Source organism: Panthera uncia, chromosome C2, assembly GCF_023721935.1.
Source record: "Panthera uncia isolate 11264 chromosome C2, Puncia_PCG_1.0, whole genome shotgun sequence".
NCBI classification, from domain to species: Eukaryota; Metazoa; Chordata; class Mammalia; order Carnivora; family Felidae; genus Panthera; species Panthera uncia.
Genome location: NC_064810.1, coordinates 121,819,593 through 121,834,561, shown reverse-complemented (window position 1 = coordinate 121,834,561; position 14,969 = coordinate 121,819,593). Strand labels below are relative to the sequence as shown.

The 14,969-nt window shown below is 35.1% G+C and overlaps 1 protein-coding gene across 8 annotated transcripts in view; it reads right to left on the bottom strand.

Annotated features, from left to right (window-relative positions):
• PIK3CB (phosphatidylinositol-4,5-bisphosphate 3-kinase catalytic subunit beta) overlaps positions 1-14,969 on the bottom strand; it is a 171,086-nt gene that overhangs the window by 72,578 nt on the left and 83,539 nt on the right. For all 8 annotated transcript variants that reach the window (XM_049628744.1, XM_049628747.1, XM_049628748.1 and 5 more), the window contains 2 exons: positions 12,893-13,116; positions 2,302-2,481 (listed from right to left, as the gene is read on the bottom strand). In XM_049628744.1, the coding sequence (XP_049484701.1) occupies positions 2,302-2,481; positions 12,893-13,116 (404 nt within the window). The remainder of the gene's footprint in view (positions 1-2,301; positions 2,482-12,892; positions 13,117-14,969) is intronic.

The window sequence follows — 14,969 nt, the reverse complement described above, 5'->3', positions numbered from 1 at the left end:
ACCATTACTATCTTCCTTTTAAAAACATACTGGTCATCTGAGCTTGATGCTTTGTTTTATTTCAATGAGACCAGGATGACTCTCCAAAGGCATATAAGAAAAGGAGGGGTGCCTAGGTGGCTCAGTCAGTTAAGCGTCCGACTTCGGCTCAAGTCATGATCTCACGGTTCGTGGGTTCAAGTTCTGCACCAGGCTCTGTGCTGGCAGCTGGGAGCCTGGAGCCTGGAGCCTGCTTTGGATTTCTGTGTTTCCCTTCTCTCTGCCCCTCCCCGGCTCACGCTTTGTCTCTCTCAAAAATAAACATTTAAAAATTTTTTTGTTTTAATAAAAGAAAAGAAAAAAAAAAGAAAGAAAAGGAGTGGTTATTCACATTACCAAGATTCCTAACAAGCTGAAGAGAAAGAAACCTAATGTATTCCTCAGAAGAATAAATTTCATATACAGACAAAGTGTGATTCAACATATTGTATTCAATTCAGAACCAAGAAATACAATTTTTTGAAATTAAAAAAATTCCAGAATTGTCTGTAATTGGCAGTTAGATGATATTGTGCTAAATATATTCAATAAAAAATTTTTCACTATGAAATATGTATCATTCCACTCCTTCACATTCCTTTGAGTACATGGTATATTTTCTCTTTCACTATGACCCTGTACAAAAATGTATACAAGCCTTTGTTTCTCTTTATAACAAATCCTAGTTTGAATAGAACAATATACCCTCCACTAATTAAAGTTTTAAAAAAAGTGTTAAAGAAGCAGAAGGCTACTTAAAGGATGGCAAAACATAAAGAAGTCAACATTCCTATGCTACCACCAAATACTTTTCATCTTCCTTCTTCGTCTCATGGGCTAGAGTTCAAGTGTTGACTGTTAGAATGCCATAGCTCTCAAAGCAGAGAAGTTATAATGGCTTCTAGACCTTCTACCTACTAAACCACAAGAATTGAGGGCCATGCTAAAAATCTGAAAAGAAAGGTGTAAAATCCTCTATTAGCCACTAATATATCACAGCTCCTTATTCTCAAACAGACATCACTTAATGTTTAGCATGTCTCTATCCCTCTTGCTTAAAACAAAACAATAAAAATCACAAATAAGAATAAACACATATCTTTATAAAATCCTGTTACTATTTACCCCTAACTTGGCATTTAGCATTATTCTTTATGTAATGACCATTTTTTAGTCTCCAAATTCAATTGCAACAAAAATATCTTCAAGTTCCTTGAAGTCAAAGCCATGATTCTATCCTTTAAAAGGACAGTGGTCGGGGAGGAGTACTGCACTGTTTTCATCTTATTTAAACTTCATTTTGTTCGACAAACAATCTGAGGCACTATAAGTCAATTCATGATTGCATGGAAATAGGAATGTCAAACACAGAGGAAGTCTTTTGAGGATGTCCAGACCTAACCCTTACAAAATTCCTACCATATGTGGAAGAAACAAATAAGGGAGGGGAGGGCAATTTTACATATTATACATATAGTAATTATATATATAAATATATATATAACCTATAAAAGAAACTGAAAATTTTTCTATTCACAATGAAAATTTATAAGTTTTTATACAATTTATGTAGTGACCATTTAATCAAAATATCTTGTTTTTTACTTCCCGCAGAATATTTTCTATCTAAATCATCATGTTGGGGTTTCTGGGTGGCTCAGTCAGCTAAAATTCCGACTTTAGCTTAAGTTATGATCTCACAGTTCGTGAGTTCGAGCCCCACATCAGGCTCTCTGCTGACAGCTCAGAGCTGGGAGCCTGCTTCAGATTCTCTGTCTCCCACTCTCTCTACCCCTCCCCCACTCACACTTTGTCTCTCTCTCTCTCAAAAATAAACATTAAAAAAATGTTTTAAGCCTTTCTTTTAAAAAAATAACAAATCATTATGTTTACATGATAAAAAAGTAGGCAGCTATAGCAAATTTTATTAAGAATTCATAATGCTACAGGAAACTATGATATAACACTGAAACAACCAAAAAAGTAGAAAGCAAACATTTAGAAACAAACATTAAACATACAATCATTATACCAAAAATATTTATAACCTTAAGTAAAATGACAAAAACATGCCAAAATGTTAACAATGGTTATCTCAGAGGTAGGTAGGATTATGAATATCTATTATTTAATTCTGTATAATTTTCTATAGGTTCTAAATACTCTAAATGTGACAACACATTTTTATCAGAAATTTAAATTATTAAATGCACACACACACACACACACACACACACACACACACACACACATCTCTGGTAAACTGACGGTGAATACACATACCTGGAACTGAATTAGTGGGTGATCACCAAACACATATTCTACTCGCCCACTGACTTGTAACACATAGTCATACGGGCTAACTTCATCTTCTTTCCCATGAATAGTCAAACGTTTTTGGATTGCCAGTTCATTTATTTTGATAGGATTCATATTAGGAGATATTTGAAAGCTAAACACATCCTAAAAAGGGGAGTAGAAAAAAGGAACAATTTTATACTTGTGCTGAAAAAAATCACTCTTCACATTTGTACTTACTACTACATTGGATATAGCCATACATAATATCCACATGTGTATATATCTAATGTTACATAAGTATATCCTTCATATACATAAGTATATCCAGTACATCTTCCTATTTTCTCTTTTAATTTTTTTTCTTAATTTTTTTTAACGTTTATTTATTTTTCAGACAGAGAGAGACAGAGCATGAACGGGGGAGGGTCAGAGAGAGAGGGAGACACAGAATCTGAAACAGGCTCCAGGCTCTGAGCAGTCAGTACAGAGCCCGACGCGGGGCTCGAACTCGCAGACCGCGAGATCGTGACCTGAGCTGAAGTCGGACGCTTAACCGACTGAGCCACCCAGGCGCCCCTCTTTTAAATTTTTTTAATGTTGAGAGAGAGACAGAGACAGAGAGAGACAGAGAGACAGTGCGAGCGGGAGAGAGGCAGAGACACACACAGAATCTGAAGCAGGCTCCGGGCTCTGAGCACTCAGCACAAAGCCCAACGCAGGGTTTGAACCCACGAACCACGAGACCATGACCTGAGCTAAAGTTGGCCTTAACCAACTGAGCCATCAAGGCACCCCTCATGTTTTCTATAAGGATTTTTTAAATGTTTATTTATTTGAGAGAGAGAGAGAGAGAGAGAGAGAGAGAATATGAGCAGGGGAGGGGCAGAGGGGGAGACACAGAATCTGAAGCAGGCTCCAGACTCTGAGCAGTCAGCACAGAGCCCAAAGTAGGGGTCAAACTTCCAAACTTCAAGATCATGACCTGAGCCGAAGTCAGATGCTTAACCAACTGGGCCAACCAGGCGCCCCTCCTGTTTTCTAAATATAATGTGTCCAGGGGCACCTGGCTGGCTCAGTCAGCACAGCATGCGACTCTTGATTTTGGGGTTCTGAGTTCAAGCCTTACGTTGGATGCAGAGATTACTTAAAAATTAAAAAAAATAAAAAATAAAAAAAAATAAATAATTTTTAAAACGTGTCCCATCAAATTTGTTAAGAGTTGATGGTCTGCAAGTCGTCTTACACTACACAAAGTACCACAGATCCCACAGGTCACACTAATATTTAACTAAAGTTTATCATTAGAAAGTTTATCAAACGCATTTCCCAAATATCTTTCTTTAAAAATGACACCAAAAACCTGCAGTTGTTCAAATTTAGTTAAACTGAGAATTTTATGTTGTCACTGGTAACAAGAGATGTATACTTTACAATAATTAAACTTAAATGAACAGTTCTGTCCAATTTTATAACATATAAAAAGAAACAAAAGAAATTTTAATTAATGAAAAATGAAGATACAGTAGGGACTGGATATTATCAAAACTGCTTATCATAAATCCCAAAGGTACAGACAGTAAAGATTATCTAATAACACCTGGAAATTCTCAAAAGCTAGCAAAATAATTTCACACCACATGATCACATACCAAAGGATATAAGAAAATTCACCATCTCCAAAGGCAGCTAACTGCTACTCTGGACAAATGTGATTGTTAGAGAATTCCCTGTACTGACCAGAGATGGATTCTACAATATTTCTAACAAGTTAAGTCATCTCCCTTTTCCACAAGGTACCTAAAATTCCAACTTTTTAAATATGAACTTACTGGGTATTCCAATCTATTTTCTCTAGTATTTTTACCCCTTTTCTCCTGAATTTTCTATATGAGTTATTACTATAGGCATCAAAGCACATGAGCTAGGATCCACAGAGTCATATGAGGACTCATGATTCCACTTTCCTCCCTCACCTGACTTCCCACTAAGATACCAATGATCTTACATTCTAATGGGTTGCCAACTGTTCACCTCCCCATTTCCAGTAATACTCTTCTACTTCAGCAATGCTTCATGTTTATCCTAAAGAGAAATATAACTTCTTATTTAATCCCCTTGCACTATCTACCTTAAAACTAACCTTCATCTAGCTTAAAAGCAATCTATCTTTAAAAAAAGAGTCACATCGGGCTCTGTGCTGACAGCTCAGAGCCTAGAGCCTGCTTTGGATTCTGGGTCTCTCTCTCTCTCTCTCTCTGCCCCTCACCCACCCTCTCTCTCAAAAATAAAAAAAAAAAATTTTTTTTAACTTTAAAAAGAGAGTCACAAAGAGATATGATACTCTTTTTTAACATACTACAAATGGTCAGAACTGTCTATAGCAATGCTACCCAAAAAAACTCTTTAATAATAGATATATTCTATTCTGTGCTATCCAATAAAAGTCACTAGCCACAGTGGCTCTTGAGAACTTGATATATGGCTATGAAAAGAAATGAATTTTAATTTTACTTGATTAACTTAAATTTAAAATTAAATATACACATGTGGCTACTGATTACTGTATTATATAGCACACATCTGGATAATGCCTAAGCAGCTTAATACATCATAAAATTATTCTATGATTCCCATTTACCCTCTATTTCATACACTGAGAAACACAAAACTGGAGAACACTCTCATTATCAGATAGCAAGAAGCTACAGAAAAGACCAGAAATCAGAACTGGGCTTGAAAAACTGCAGATACTGGAAGTAATACTTAGAAAATAAAATAAATATGGTTGGTATGTTTCAAGAATTAAAGACGGTTTGAAAATGAATAAAGAGCAAATATATCTGAAGAAGAATCAAACAGAACTCCAAGAAATAAAACATAATTAAGTGAAATTTGAAACTCAATGAAAAAGAACATGACAAATTTTAAAAGAGTTTTTAAATGTGACAATATCAAGTATTAGCAAAGATGTGGAGACACTAAACTCTCAAAATATCACTGGTAGGAATATAAATATGGAAAATTATTTTGCAGTATCTATTAAAAACTGATTACACACATACACCTATGACTTACCAGTTCTGTTTCTAGGCATACATCCAATAGAAATACGTAAATCAACATTATTTCATATAACAGCAATAATGAAGTTGATATGCTGTGTGTGTGTGTGTGTGTGTGTGTGTGTGTGTGTGTGTGAGAGAGACATGACAATTGAGGAAACGTGAACGCTGACTGGAACTTGAGGATAAAAACCAAGCAAAACAAAACTAACAAAACAAAAAGAATAACAAAGATAAGCCACACTTCGGGAAAATACACACCCAACACCTACGAATGACAAAAATTCACTAGCCCCCAAATACCAAGAACTTGTACAAATCAGTAAGACACACACTACATAATTTAAAAATAGATTAAAACAAACAAACAAACAAACAAACAAACAAACAAACAGGGGTGCCTGGGTGGTTCAGTCAGTTAAGTGACCAACTCTTGATTTTGGCTCAGGTCATGATCTCATGATTTGTAAGTTCAAGCCCCACATTGGGCTCTGTGCTGACAGTGCTCACAGCCTGCTTGGGATTCTCTCTCTCACTCTCTCTCTGCCCTTTCTTCTCTCTCTCTCTCTCTCTCTCAAAATAAATAAATAAACTTCAAAAAATAGACAAAAAACAAACAACAGAAATATGAATCTTTCATAATCAGTTATGAAAGATACAACTGAGACAATGGATATACAGTTGACACTTGAACAACATGGGTTTGAATTGTGTGGGTCCACCTAATTATGTTTTTTTAAATACAAATCCAGTACAATACTATAAATGTGTTTTTTCTTCCTTATGTCTTAATAACATTTTCTTCTCTCTAGCTTACTTTATTGTAAAAATATAGTATATAATACATATATTAGATATGTGTAAACCAAATATGACTTTCAGTCAACAGGAATCTATTATGTAGCTAAGTTTTACGCGGGTCAAAAGTTATACATGGATTTTCTTTTTTTTTGAGAAGGCAGGGGAGAAAGCACGCACACACAAGCCAAGGTATGGACAAAGAGAGAGGAAGAGAGAGAATCCCAAGCAGGCTCCACACTGTCAGCACAGAGCCTCAATGCAGGGTTTGATCTCACGAATCATGAGGCCACAGCCTGAGCTGAAATCAAGAGTTGGACATTTACCAATGGAGCCACCCATGCACCCCCATACCTGGTTTTTTGAATGCAAAGGGATTAGCACCAGTAACCCTCCCATTATATATAGTACCAACAGCTCAAAACTTTCCTTCAAAGACCAATCTTAATCTCTTGATGATAAAATTCATGTCTTCTAAATTACTACCAGTGTCTCACCACCCTTGTTCATATTTTTCACATAAATGTTAATTAGACTGACTGGTCAGAAGTCAACTGGTTTTTCTTGTATTTCAAGCAGTTTTCCAACATCTCTTTGAAATACTTCACAAAATATTGCACCTTTAAAAGACTTGTAATTTTCCTGAGGAACTGGCTTGCATTGTATTGCTCAATGATTACAAACAACTATATATGAGAGACTATGCAATAAAGACACTGGGCGTATGAGTGGGATAGATATTTCTGCTTCGCAGGAAGGGATACAATTAATTAGTGATGACATATATATCATGACAACTGGGCTAATTCAGATAATGTCTAGATGGGTGAAGAAATACTTCTTCATAGTTTTACTGTATGCTTCACTGTTCTCACATTTCTGCCCATGCTTCTGATATATTCTCAAAAATTCCCAGAAAGTATAGTCACCACCTCCTTCTACCCTCTGTACAACCTGCCCTGTTCCCTAACACACAGGAGACAATTTCAAATGCCATCTGCCCCCATCCCTTAATTGAGAGAATAATTTCATTTAACTTATGCTGAGTGAGGTTAAAAAAGAAAACAACACAGGTTTGAAAACGATGCTCAGGTTTATTGGTATCTTTAATAAATTATGACTCCTGGAATTAAAAATAATGCCTTTGTGGTTTGGCTGTTGGGACTAATGTTCTTTAAATCTGAAACATGATAATTCCATTATTATATTTATCTTGCTTATTAAGAGCCCTGTTCTATGCTGGCTGATAGTGACTATGTGGTGATCTAAAATTTCATGTTTTTCAAAGAAACTGCTGTCTGTAGTTCTCCCTAACAATCCTATGAAAATCATTTTTTAACCTATATGTATGCTTTGTTACACTTCATCTCATGCTTAGTTTAATATTCCCACATGCTGCTTCCTAATGTTGGTCATTAGCAGTAATGACGATGGTGTGCCCCATGGCGTAGTCGATTAAGCATCTGACTCCTGATCTTGGCTAAGGTCATGATCTCACTGTTTGTGAGCACAAGCCCCACACTGAGCTATGCAGTAATGGTGCAGAGCCTGCTTGGGATTCTGTCTCTCCTCTCCGCCCCTACCCTGCTAGTGCTCGTTCACTAGCTCTCTCTCTCTTGAAATAAATAAATTAAAAAAAAATTTTTTTTAAATGATTCACATAACCAAGTGGAATTTATTCCAGGGATGCAAGGGCAGTTCCATATTCACAAATTGATCAATATGATACAACATTTCAATAAAAGAAAGGATAAGAACCACATGATCAATTCAACAGATGCTTGAAGAACATTTGACAAAGTACAACCTCCATTCATTATTAAAACCCTCAACAAATTAGGAGTAGATAGAACATACTTCAACACAATAAAGGTCATATACGGAAAACCCACAGTTAAGATCATACTTAAAGGTGAAAAACTGAGAGCTTTTCCCTTAAGACCAGGAACGTGAAAAGGATGTCCACTCTCATCACGTTTATTCACTGTAGTACTAGAAGTCCTAGCCACAGCAATCAGACAAGAAAAAAAGAAATAAAAGGCATCCAAAGTGGTAAAGAATAAGTAATATTTTCACTATTCGCAGATGACATACTATATATAGAAACCCTACAGACTCGACCAAAAAACTACTAGAACTGATAAATGAACTCAGTAATGTTACAGGATACAAAATCAATATACAGAAATCTGTTTCTATACACATTTCTATACACTAATAATAAAGCAGCAGAAAAGAAATTAAGACAACAATCCCATTTAAAATTGCACCAAAAAGGGGTGCCTGGGTGGCTCGGTCAGTTAAACATCTGACTTCAGCTCAGGTCATGATCTCACAGCTTGTGGGTTCGAGCCCCGCATCAGGCTCTGTGCTGACAGCTCAGAGCTTGGAGCCTGCTTCAGATTCTGCATCCCTCTCTCACTCTGCCCCTCCCCTGCTCATGTTCTCTCTCTCTCTCAAGAACAAATAACCACTAAAAAAAAAAAAAAAAAAAAAAAGTAAAATTGCACCAAAAATAATAGGATATGTAGAAATAAACCTAACCAAAGAGGTGAAAGACCTATACTCTGAAAACTATAAGACACTGATGAAAGAAATTGAGGATGATACATTGAAATGAAAAGACATTCCATGATCATGGACTGGAAGAACAAATACTGTTAACATGTCTCTACTATCCAAAGCAATCTACAGATTTAATGCAATCCCTATCAAAATACCAACGGCATTTTTCACACAACTAAAACAGACAATCATAAAATTAGTATGGAACCACAAAACACTCCAAATAGCCAAAGCAAATGTGACATAGAACAGCAAAGCTGAAGGCATCTCAAATCTGGACTGCAATATATATTACTAAATTGTAGTAATTAAAACAGGATGGTACTGGGGCACTTGGGTGGCTCAGTCGGTTAAGCGGCCAACTTCGGCTCAGGTCATGATCTCACGGTCCGTGAGTTCGAGCCCCGCGTCGGACTCTGTGCTGACAGCTCAGAGCCTGGAGCCTGTTTCGGATTCTGTGTCTCCCTCTCTCTGACCCTCCCCCATTTATGCTCTGTCTCTCTCTGTCTCAAAAATAAATAAACGTTAAAAAAAAAAAATTAAAAAAAAAAAAGCAGGATGGTACTGGCACAAAAACACACACACACACAGATCAACAGAACAAAATAAAAAAAAAAAAAAAACAGAAATAAACCCACAATTACATAGTCAATTAATCTTCAACAAAGCAGAAAATAATATACAAAGAGAAAATGACAGTCTCTTTAACAAATGATGTTGGGAAAACTGGACAGCTTCTTTCAAAAGAATGACACTGGACCACTTTCTTATACCATACACAAAAATAAATTCTAAATGTATTAAAGACCTAAATGTCAGAAAGGAAACCATAAAAATCCTAGAAGAGAGCACAGGCAGTAATTACTCAGACATCAGCTATAGCAACTTTTTGGTCCCCTGAGACAAAGGAAACAAAAGCAAAACTAAACTATTGGGATTATACCAAAATAAAAAGCTTCTGCACAGTGTAGGAGGCAATCAATGAAACTAAAAGGCAATATAAAGAATGGGAGAAGATATTCCAGATGACATATCCAATAAAGGGTTAGTATCCAAAATATATAAAGAATTTATACAAATTGGGTGAGTCAGTCAGTTGAGCATCTTGACTCTTGCTTTCGGCTAAGGTCATCATCTCACAGTTCATGAGATGGAGCCCCACATTGGGCTCTAGGCTGAAAGAACGGAGCCTGCTTGAGATTCATATTCTCTCTCTCTCTCTCTCTCTCTCTCTCTCTGCCCCTCCCCTGCTCATGCTCTTTCCCTCTCTCAAAATAAATAAACTCTAAAAAAAAAAAAAAAAAAAAAAAAAAAGAATTTCCACAAGTTAACACCTAAAAAACCAATAATCCAATGAAAAAATTGGCAGAAGACATGAATAGACATTTTTCTAAAGAAGACATACAGGTGGCCAACAGACACACAAAACAATGCTTAATATCACTCATCATCAGGGAAATTCAAATCAAAACCACAATGAGATACCACCTCACACCTGTCAAATGGCTAAAATCAAAAACACAAGAAACAAGTCTTTGGCAAGGATGTGGAGAAAAGGAACTCTCTTGCACTGTTGGTGAGAAATTATACCAGTCCAGCAGCTGCGGAAAACAGTATGAGGGTTCCTCAAAAATTTAAAGATAGAAAAAAATGCTTTCAATTTTTTAATTTAAAAAAAAAAAGTTAAAAGTAAAACTACTCTACACACAGTAATCACACTACTGGGTATTTACCAAAAAAATTGAAAAACACTAATTCAAAGAGATATATGCACCCCCATGTTTATAACAGCATTATTTACAATAGTCAAATTATGGAAATAGCCCAAGTGTCTATTGATAGGTGAATGGATAAAGAAGATGGGATATGCACAACAGAATATTATTTAGCCATAAAAATGAAGAATGAAATAAAGGATGAAATGAAGATTTCATAAGAATGAAATCTTGCCATTTGCAACAACACAGTTGGAGCTAGGGAGTATAATGATAAGCAAAGTAAGTCAGTCAGAGAAATACAAACACCACATGGTTTCACTCATATGTGGAATTTAAGAAACAAAACAAACAAGCAAGGAGGCATAAAAAGAGAGAAAGAGAGAGAAACCAAGAAAGGGTCTCTTAACTGTAGAAAACGAACTGATGGTTACCAGAAAGGAGGTAGGTGGGGAGATGGGTGAAACAGGTGATGGGGATTAAAGAGTGCACTTGTCCTGATGAGCAATGAATTATTAAAAACTTAAACAAAAAACCTCTCCATATATATATGTATATGTATATATATACACATATATATACACATATATAAATAAATATATTTATTTATATATATAAATATAAATATATATATTTATATTTATATATTTATACATAAATATATATTTATACATATAAATATACATTTATATGTATAAATATATATATATAATAAATATATATATATATAAAATTGAAAAAGTATTCTATGCTTGGAATCCACTAAGATTTTACAGTATCTCCATTTCTCTTTTAATTTCAAAACATTTATTTTCACACATACTTTTTTACAATGATGATTACATTAAGATATGTACAGCCAGTAGAGATCTGACCCATAAGTAATGAAATGCAGACTGACCTAGATGGGCAAATTGCCCTGAGCCAGTGTTTTCAAGTTGAATTCTAGTCACCTATCAGCAGTAAGTAAAATTCCCCATTCCAGCTCTTTCAAGAGGGCAGAATTCCCTAAACAGTATTTTAAATTTGATCTTGAGATTTTACAATATCCAAATCTTGGTTTAATTGAACTTCTGTCTGAACATATCTCAGGATACAGCATCAAATGTTTTTGTTGTTGTTGTGGTTTTTTTTTTAACCTATATAAACTTCCTTTGTAAAAGGCCAGAAGGCAGGCTCCTGCTTTTGCATTTGTTCCTACAAATATTTAGATACATATTGTTGGGAAGGAGGCAGAACTGAATAAAACCAGAAACATCTGGAGAAAATCCTGGCTATACCACAGACCAGCTATAAGGCCTTGGCACACATACAAAAAACTTCTCTCCCTTTCAGTTTCTTCCCTATAAAACGAGGATAATAACACTTTATAGAGTTGTTTTTGAAAGTGGAGAATAAAGGGGTGCCTGGGTGGCTCATTCAGTTGAGTGTCTGAATCTTGATTTTGGCTCAGGTCATGATCTGGGGTCGTGGGATCGAGACTTGCATTAGGCACCACGCTGAGTGTGAAGACTGCTTAAGCTTCTCTCTCTCTCTCTCTCTCTCTCTCTCTCTCTCTCTCTCTCTCCTCCCTCTGTCCCTCTCTCCCACTCGCACTCTCTCTAAAAAAAATAAAAAATTAATATTTAAAAGTGGAGACTATAACAAAAATACCTTTCATAGCTCTTAGTATGGTGAAGTGCTTAATATAGAATGTTTACTAAAACGGTTTATATCATTGTTGTTATCAGAGTAATTGAAGAAAGAACAGCACAAAATATTCTTGAACTCCTACCCTAATTCGAAGCCAGATCCTAGATGATAAAATGACCATACTATATACAAAGGTAGTACCATAATCTGGCTTCTAAAATAACTGTGACTATTCAGATATGGATTAACTGTATATACACACTCCATTATAATGCCCAATTCCATATCAGCACTTAATTACATATTTAAAGAATGCAAATATAAGAATATGGAAAAAAGAGATCATTTGATCAAAGCTTTCATTTTATAGACAAGAGCAAAATCACATGAGAAAACCCAGTAACTAAAAAACACTGTCTAGACTGGGGTTGGCAATCTTTTTCTGTAAAGACCCAGGTTTTGCTGACAACCTATGAGTCTTTGTCAATATTCTTTTCATTCTTTTTCTCTTTCTTTAACATCTCTTAAAAATTCCTTGAGTTTTTTTACATCCCTTTTAAGTATAAAAACCATTCAAAAACTGCAATTTTCCAAACCCAATCTAGACTAATATAACATTGCATCAAAAATCATATACGTGCAAAGCATGTATCACACCTAATGCTAAAATTTCCATCTTAAATCTAAAAATGCTCTTTGTAACAGCATTTACCAAGTGAGCAAGAACCTCTTCTAAGATTGGTGCTGCATTCAGGTAAAATCACAGATTACAAAATATTTCTTAAAATAATACAACACTACCTGACAATTTTCAAAATGAACAGCCACAATGAGCTTTCCTCCATAAAGTTTATCTTCTAAGTTTTCAAGGATGGATGGTTCATGTTCTGGTGGATACGTCTGTTTTAGCCAATCCATCCAAGACAATCCCACAAGTGACTGAATCTTTTCTTCACTGAATTTGCGCATTTTTATTCGGAATTCATTCACTTCAGGATCCTTCAGTGCATCAAATTCATGTAGACCTAAACAAATTTTTTTACAGTGTCATTTTGAGTAGCTAATAATAATACAAGAAATACAAAATATATCCAACCAAATATACTGGACGTTCAATTTTTATCAAGAAAACAAAACTGGGTAGGAAAATATTACACAAGGATCAAAAGAATATCCAGATAAAATAACACATTTCATATATAGAAGATGAACACACAATCAGCTTTCTAAAGAAGACAAACTTGAAATCTTTCAAAGAAATGTAGTTAGGTACCAGTTTCATAAAGATAATCACGGAAATAGTATACACATTTTAAAACCACATATAAGGGGCGCCTGGGTGGCTCAGCTGGTTAAGGGTTGGCTCAGGTCATGATCTCAAGGTTTATGAGATGGAGCCCCAAATGGGGCTCCCTGCTGACAGCATGCAGCCTACTTGGGATTCTCTCTCTCTCCTTTCTGTCCCTCCCCCCTTATACACACATGCTCATATGCTTTCTCTCTCCCTCTCAAAATAAGAAATAAACTCAAAAATTAAATAAAACCACCTATAAACTATCCAGTTTTTCTTTACAAACCAAGTAAAAATCACGTTTATCATATCTGAGAAAGCCTAAAAATCTGAAAACTTTTAAATTAATCATTTTAAAACTCACATTTTTACTTAAGGCTCAGTAAATTTAAATTTTATAGATTAAACTTAGGTTTCACTGTGATTTTTCAACAATGGTTATATCAGTCAAAAATCTCATGAATATAAAATTATTCTTCACTGTACTTAATTATGAACCACTTCTACCATGCAGACAACTAAATACAGCAACCTTTTCATAAACTTATCATTATCCTAATAAACAATGCTAGAAATTTACAACAAATAAACATGCAGAAATTTGTATACATAAACTTTTACTTGTAAGATGGCAAACATTTTAAAGTTTAACAACACCCTGTACTGGAAGGCGTATTTATTTAATATTAGAAATTATAAACATACACATACATTCTTTGACCTCAAAATTCTGCCAACAGGAATTTTAACCTGAGAGACCCAGTACTAGCCAGTAAGTGCCAAATATGCACCCCCAAATCATGCACATAAGATGCCCAACTTCTAGTGACCCCCACCTCCAGCTTCTGGCCAACAACTTCCAATCAGCCATACAAGAGGCATTCCCCCTTCTTTAGCATAACACTTTTTCACTCCCCTGCCTGCCTTTGGGTCACTGACAAACAAAAAGCTCCTTTACTATAATAGCAAGCTCTGAGTAAATAGTCTGTTCTCATTGGGTGGTCTTTATTTCCACAAACCTAGAGAAGTACATTATTTGTACAACGTACTGTTAACAGTACAAGAATGTTCACTGTAGTTTTGTTTATAATTATTAAAAAACTGGAAATAAAGTTAATCATTAAGACCTAGTTTTAAAATTGAGATACATCCATATACATTATATGGTAGTAGAAGTGATCAATGGATAGATTAGATTGGTATTGTTACATTAAAAGCTCCAGGTAAGTTAAATGTAAAAAGCAGGGACAAAATGAGTCTCACAAGATTCCTTTTATGCAAATTCAAAAGAAAGAATATAGAATATGTATACATTTTTGTTCTGAAAAGATACCTGAGATGATGACAGTATTTCACAGTGCTGAGGACAGAAGTACAGGGAAGCAGCCTGCTAGTATTTGTTCCATAAGGCCATTTAATACCCGATCATTTGAATCTATACTATCTGAATATATGCATGTCAATCAGGGTTACCTAGACAGTGGACTTATCTCCATTGTCTATTTTCTTTTACGTATTAAAACAATTATTATTTCAAAAATAAATATTAGAATCAATCTGTGGTACTAAATATAAAAACATAAAAAT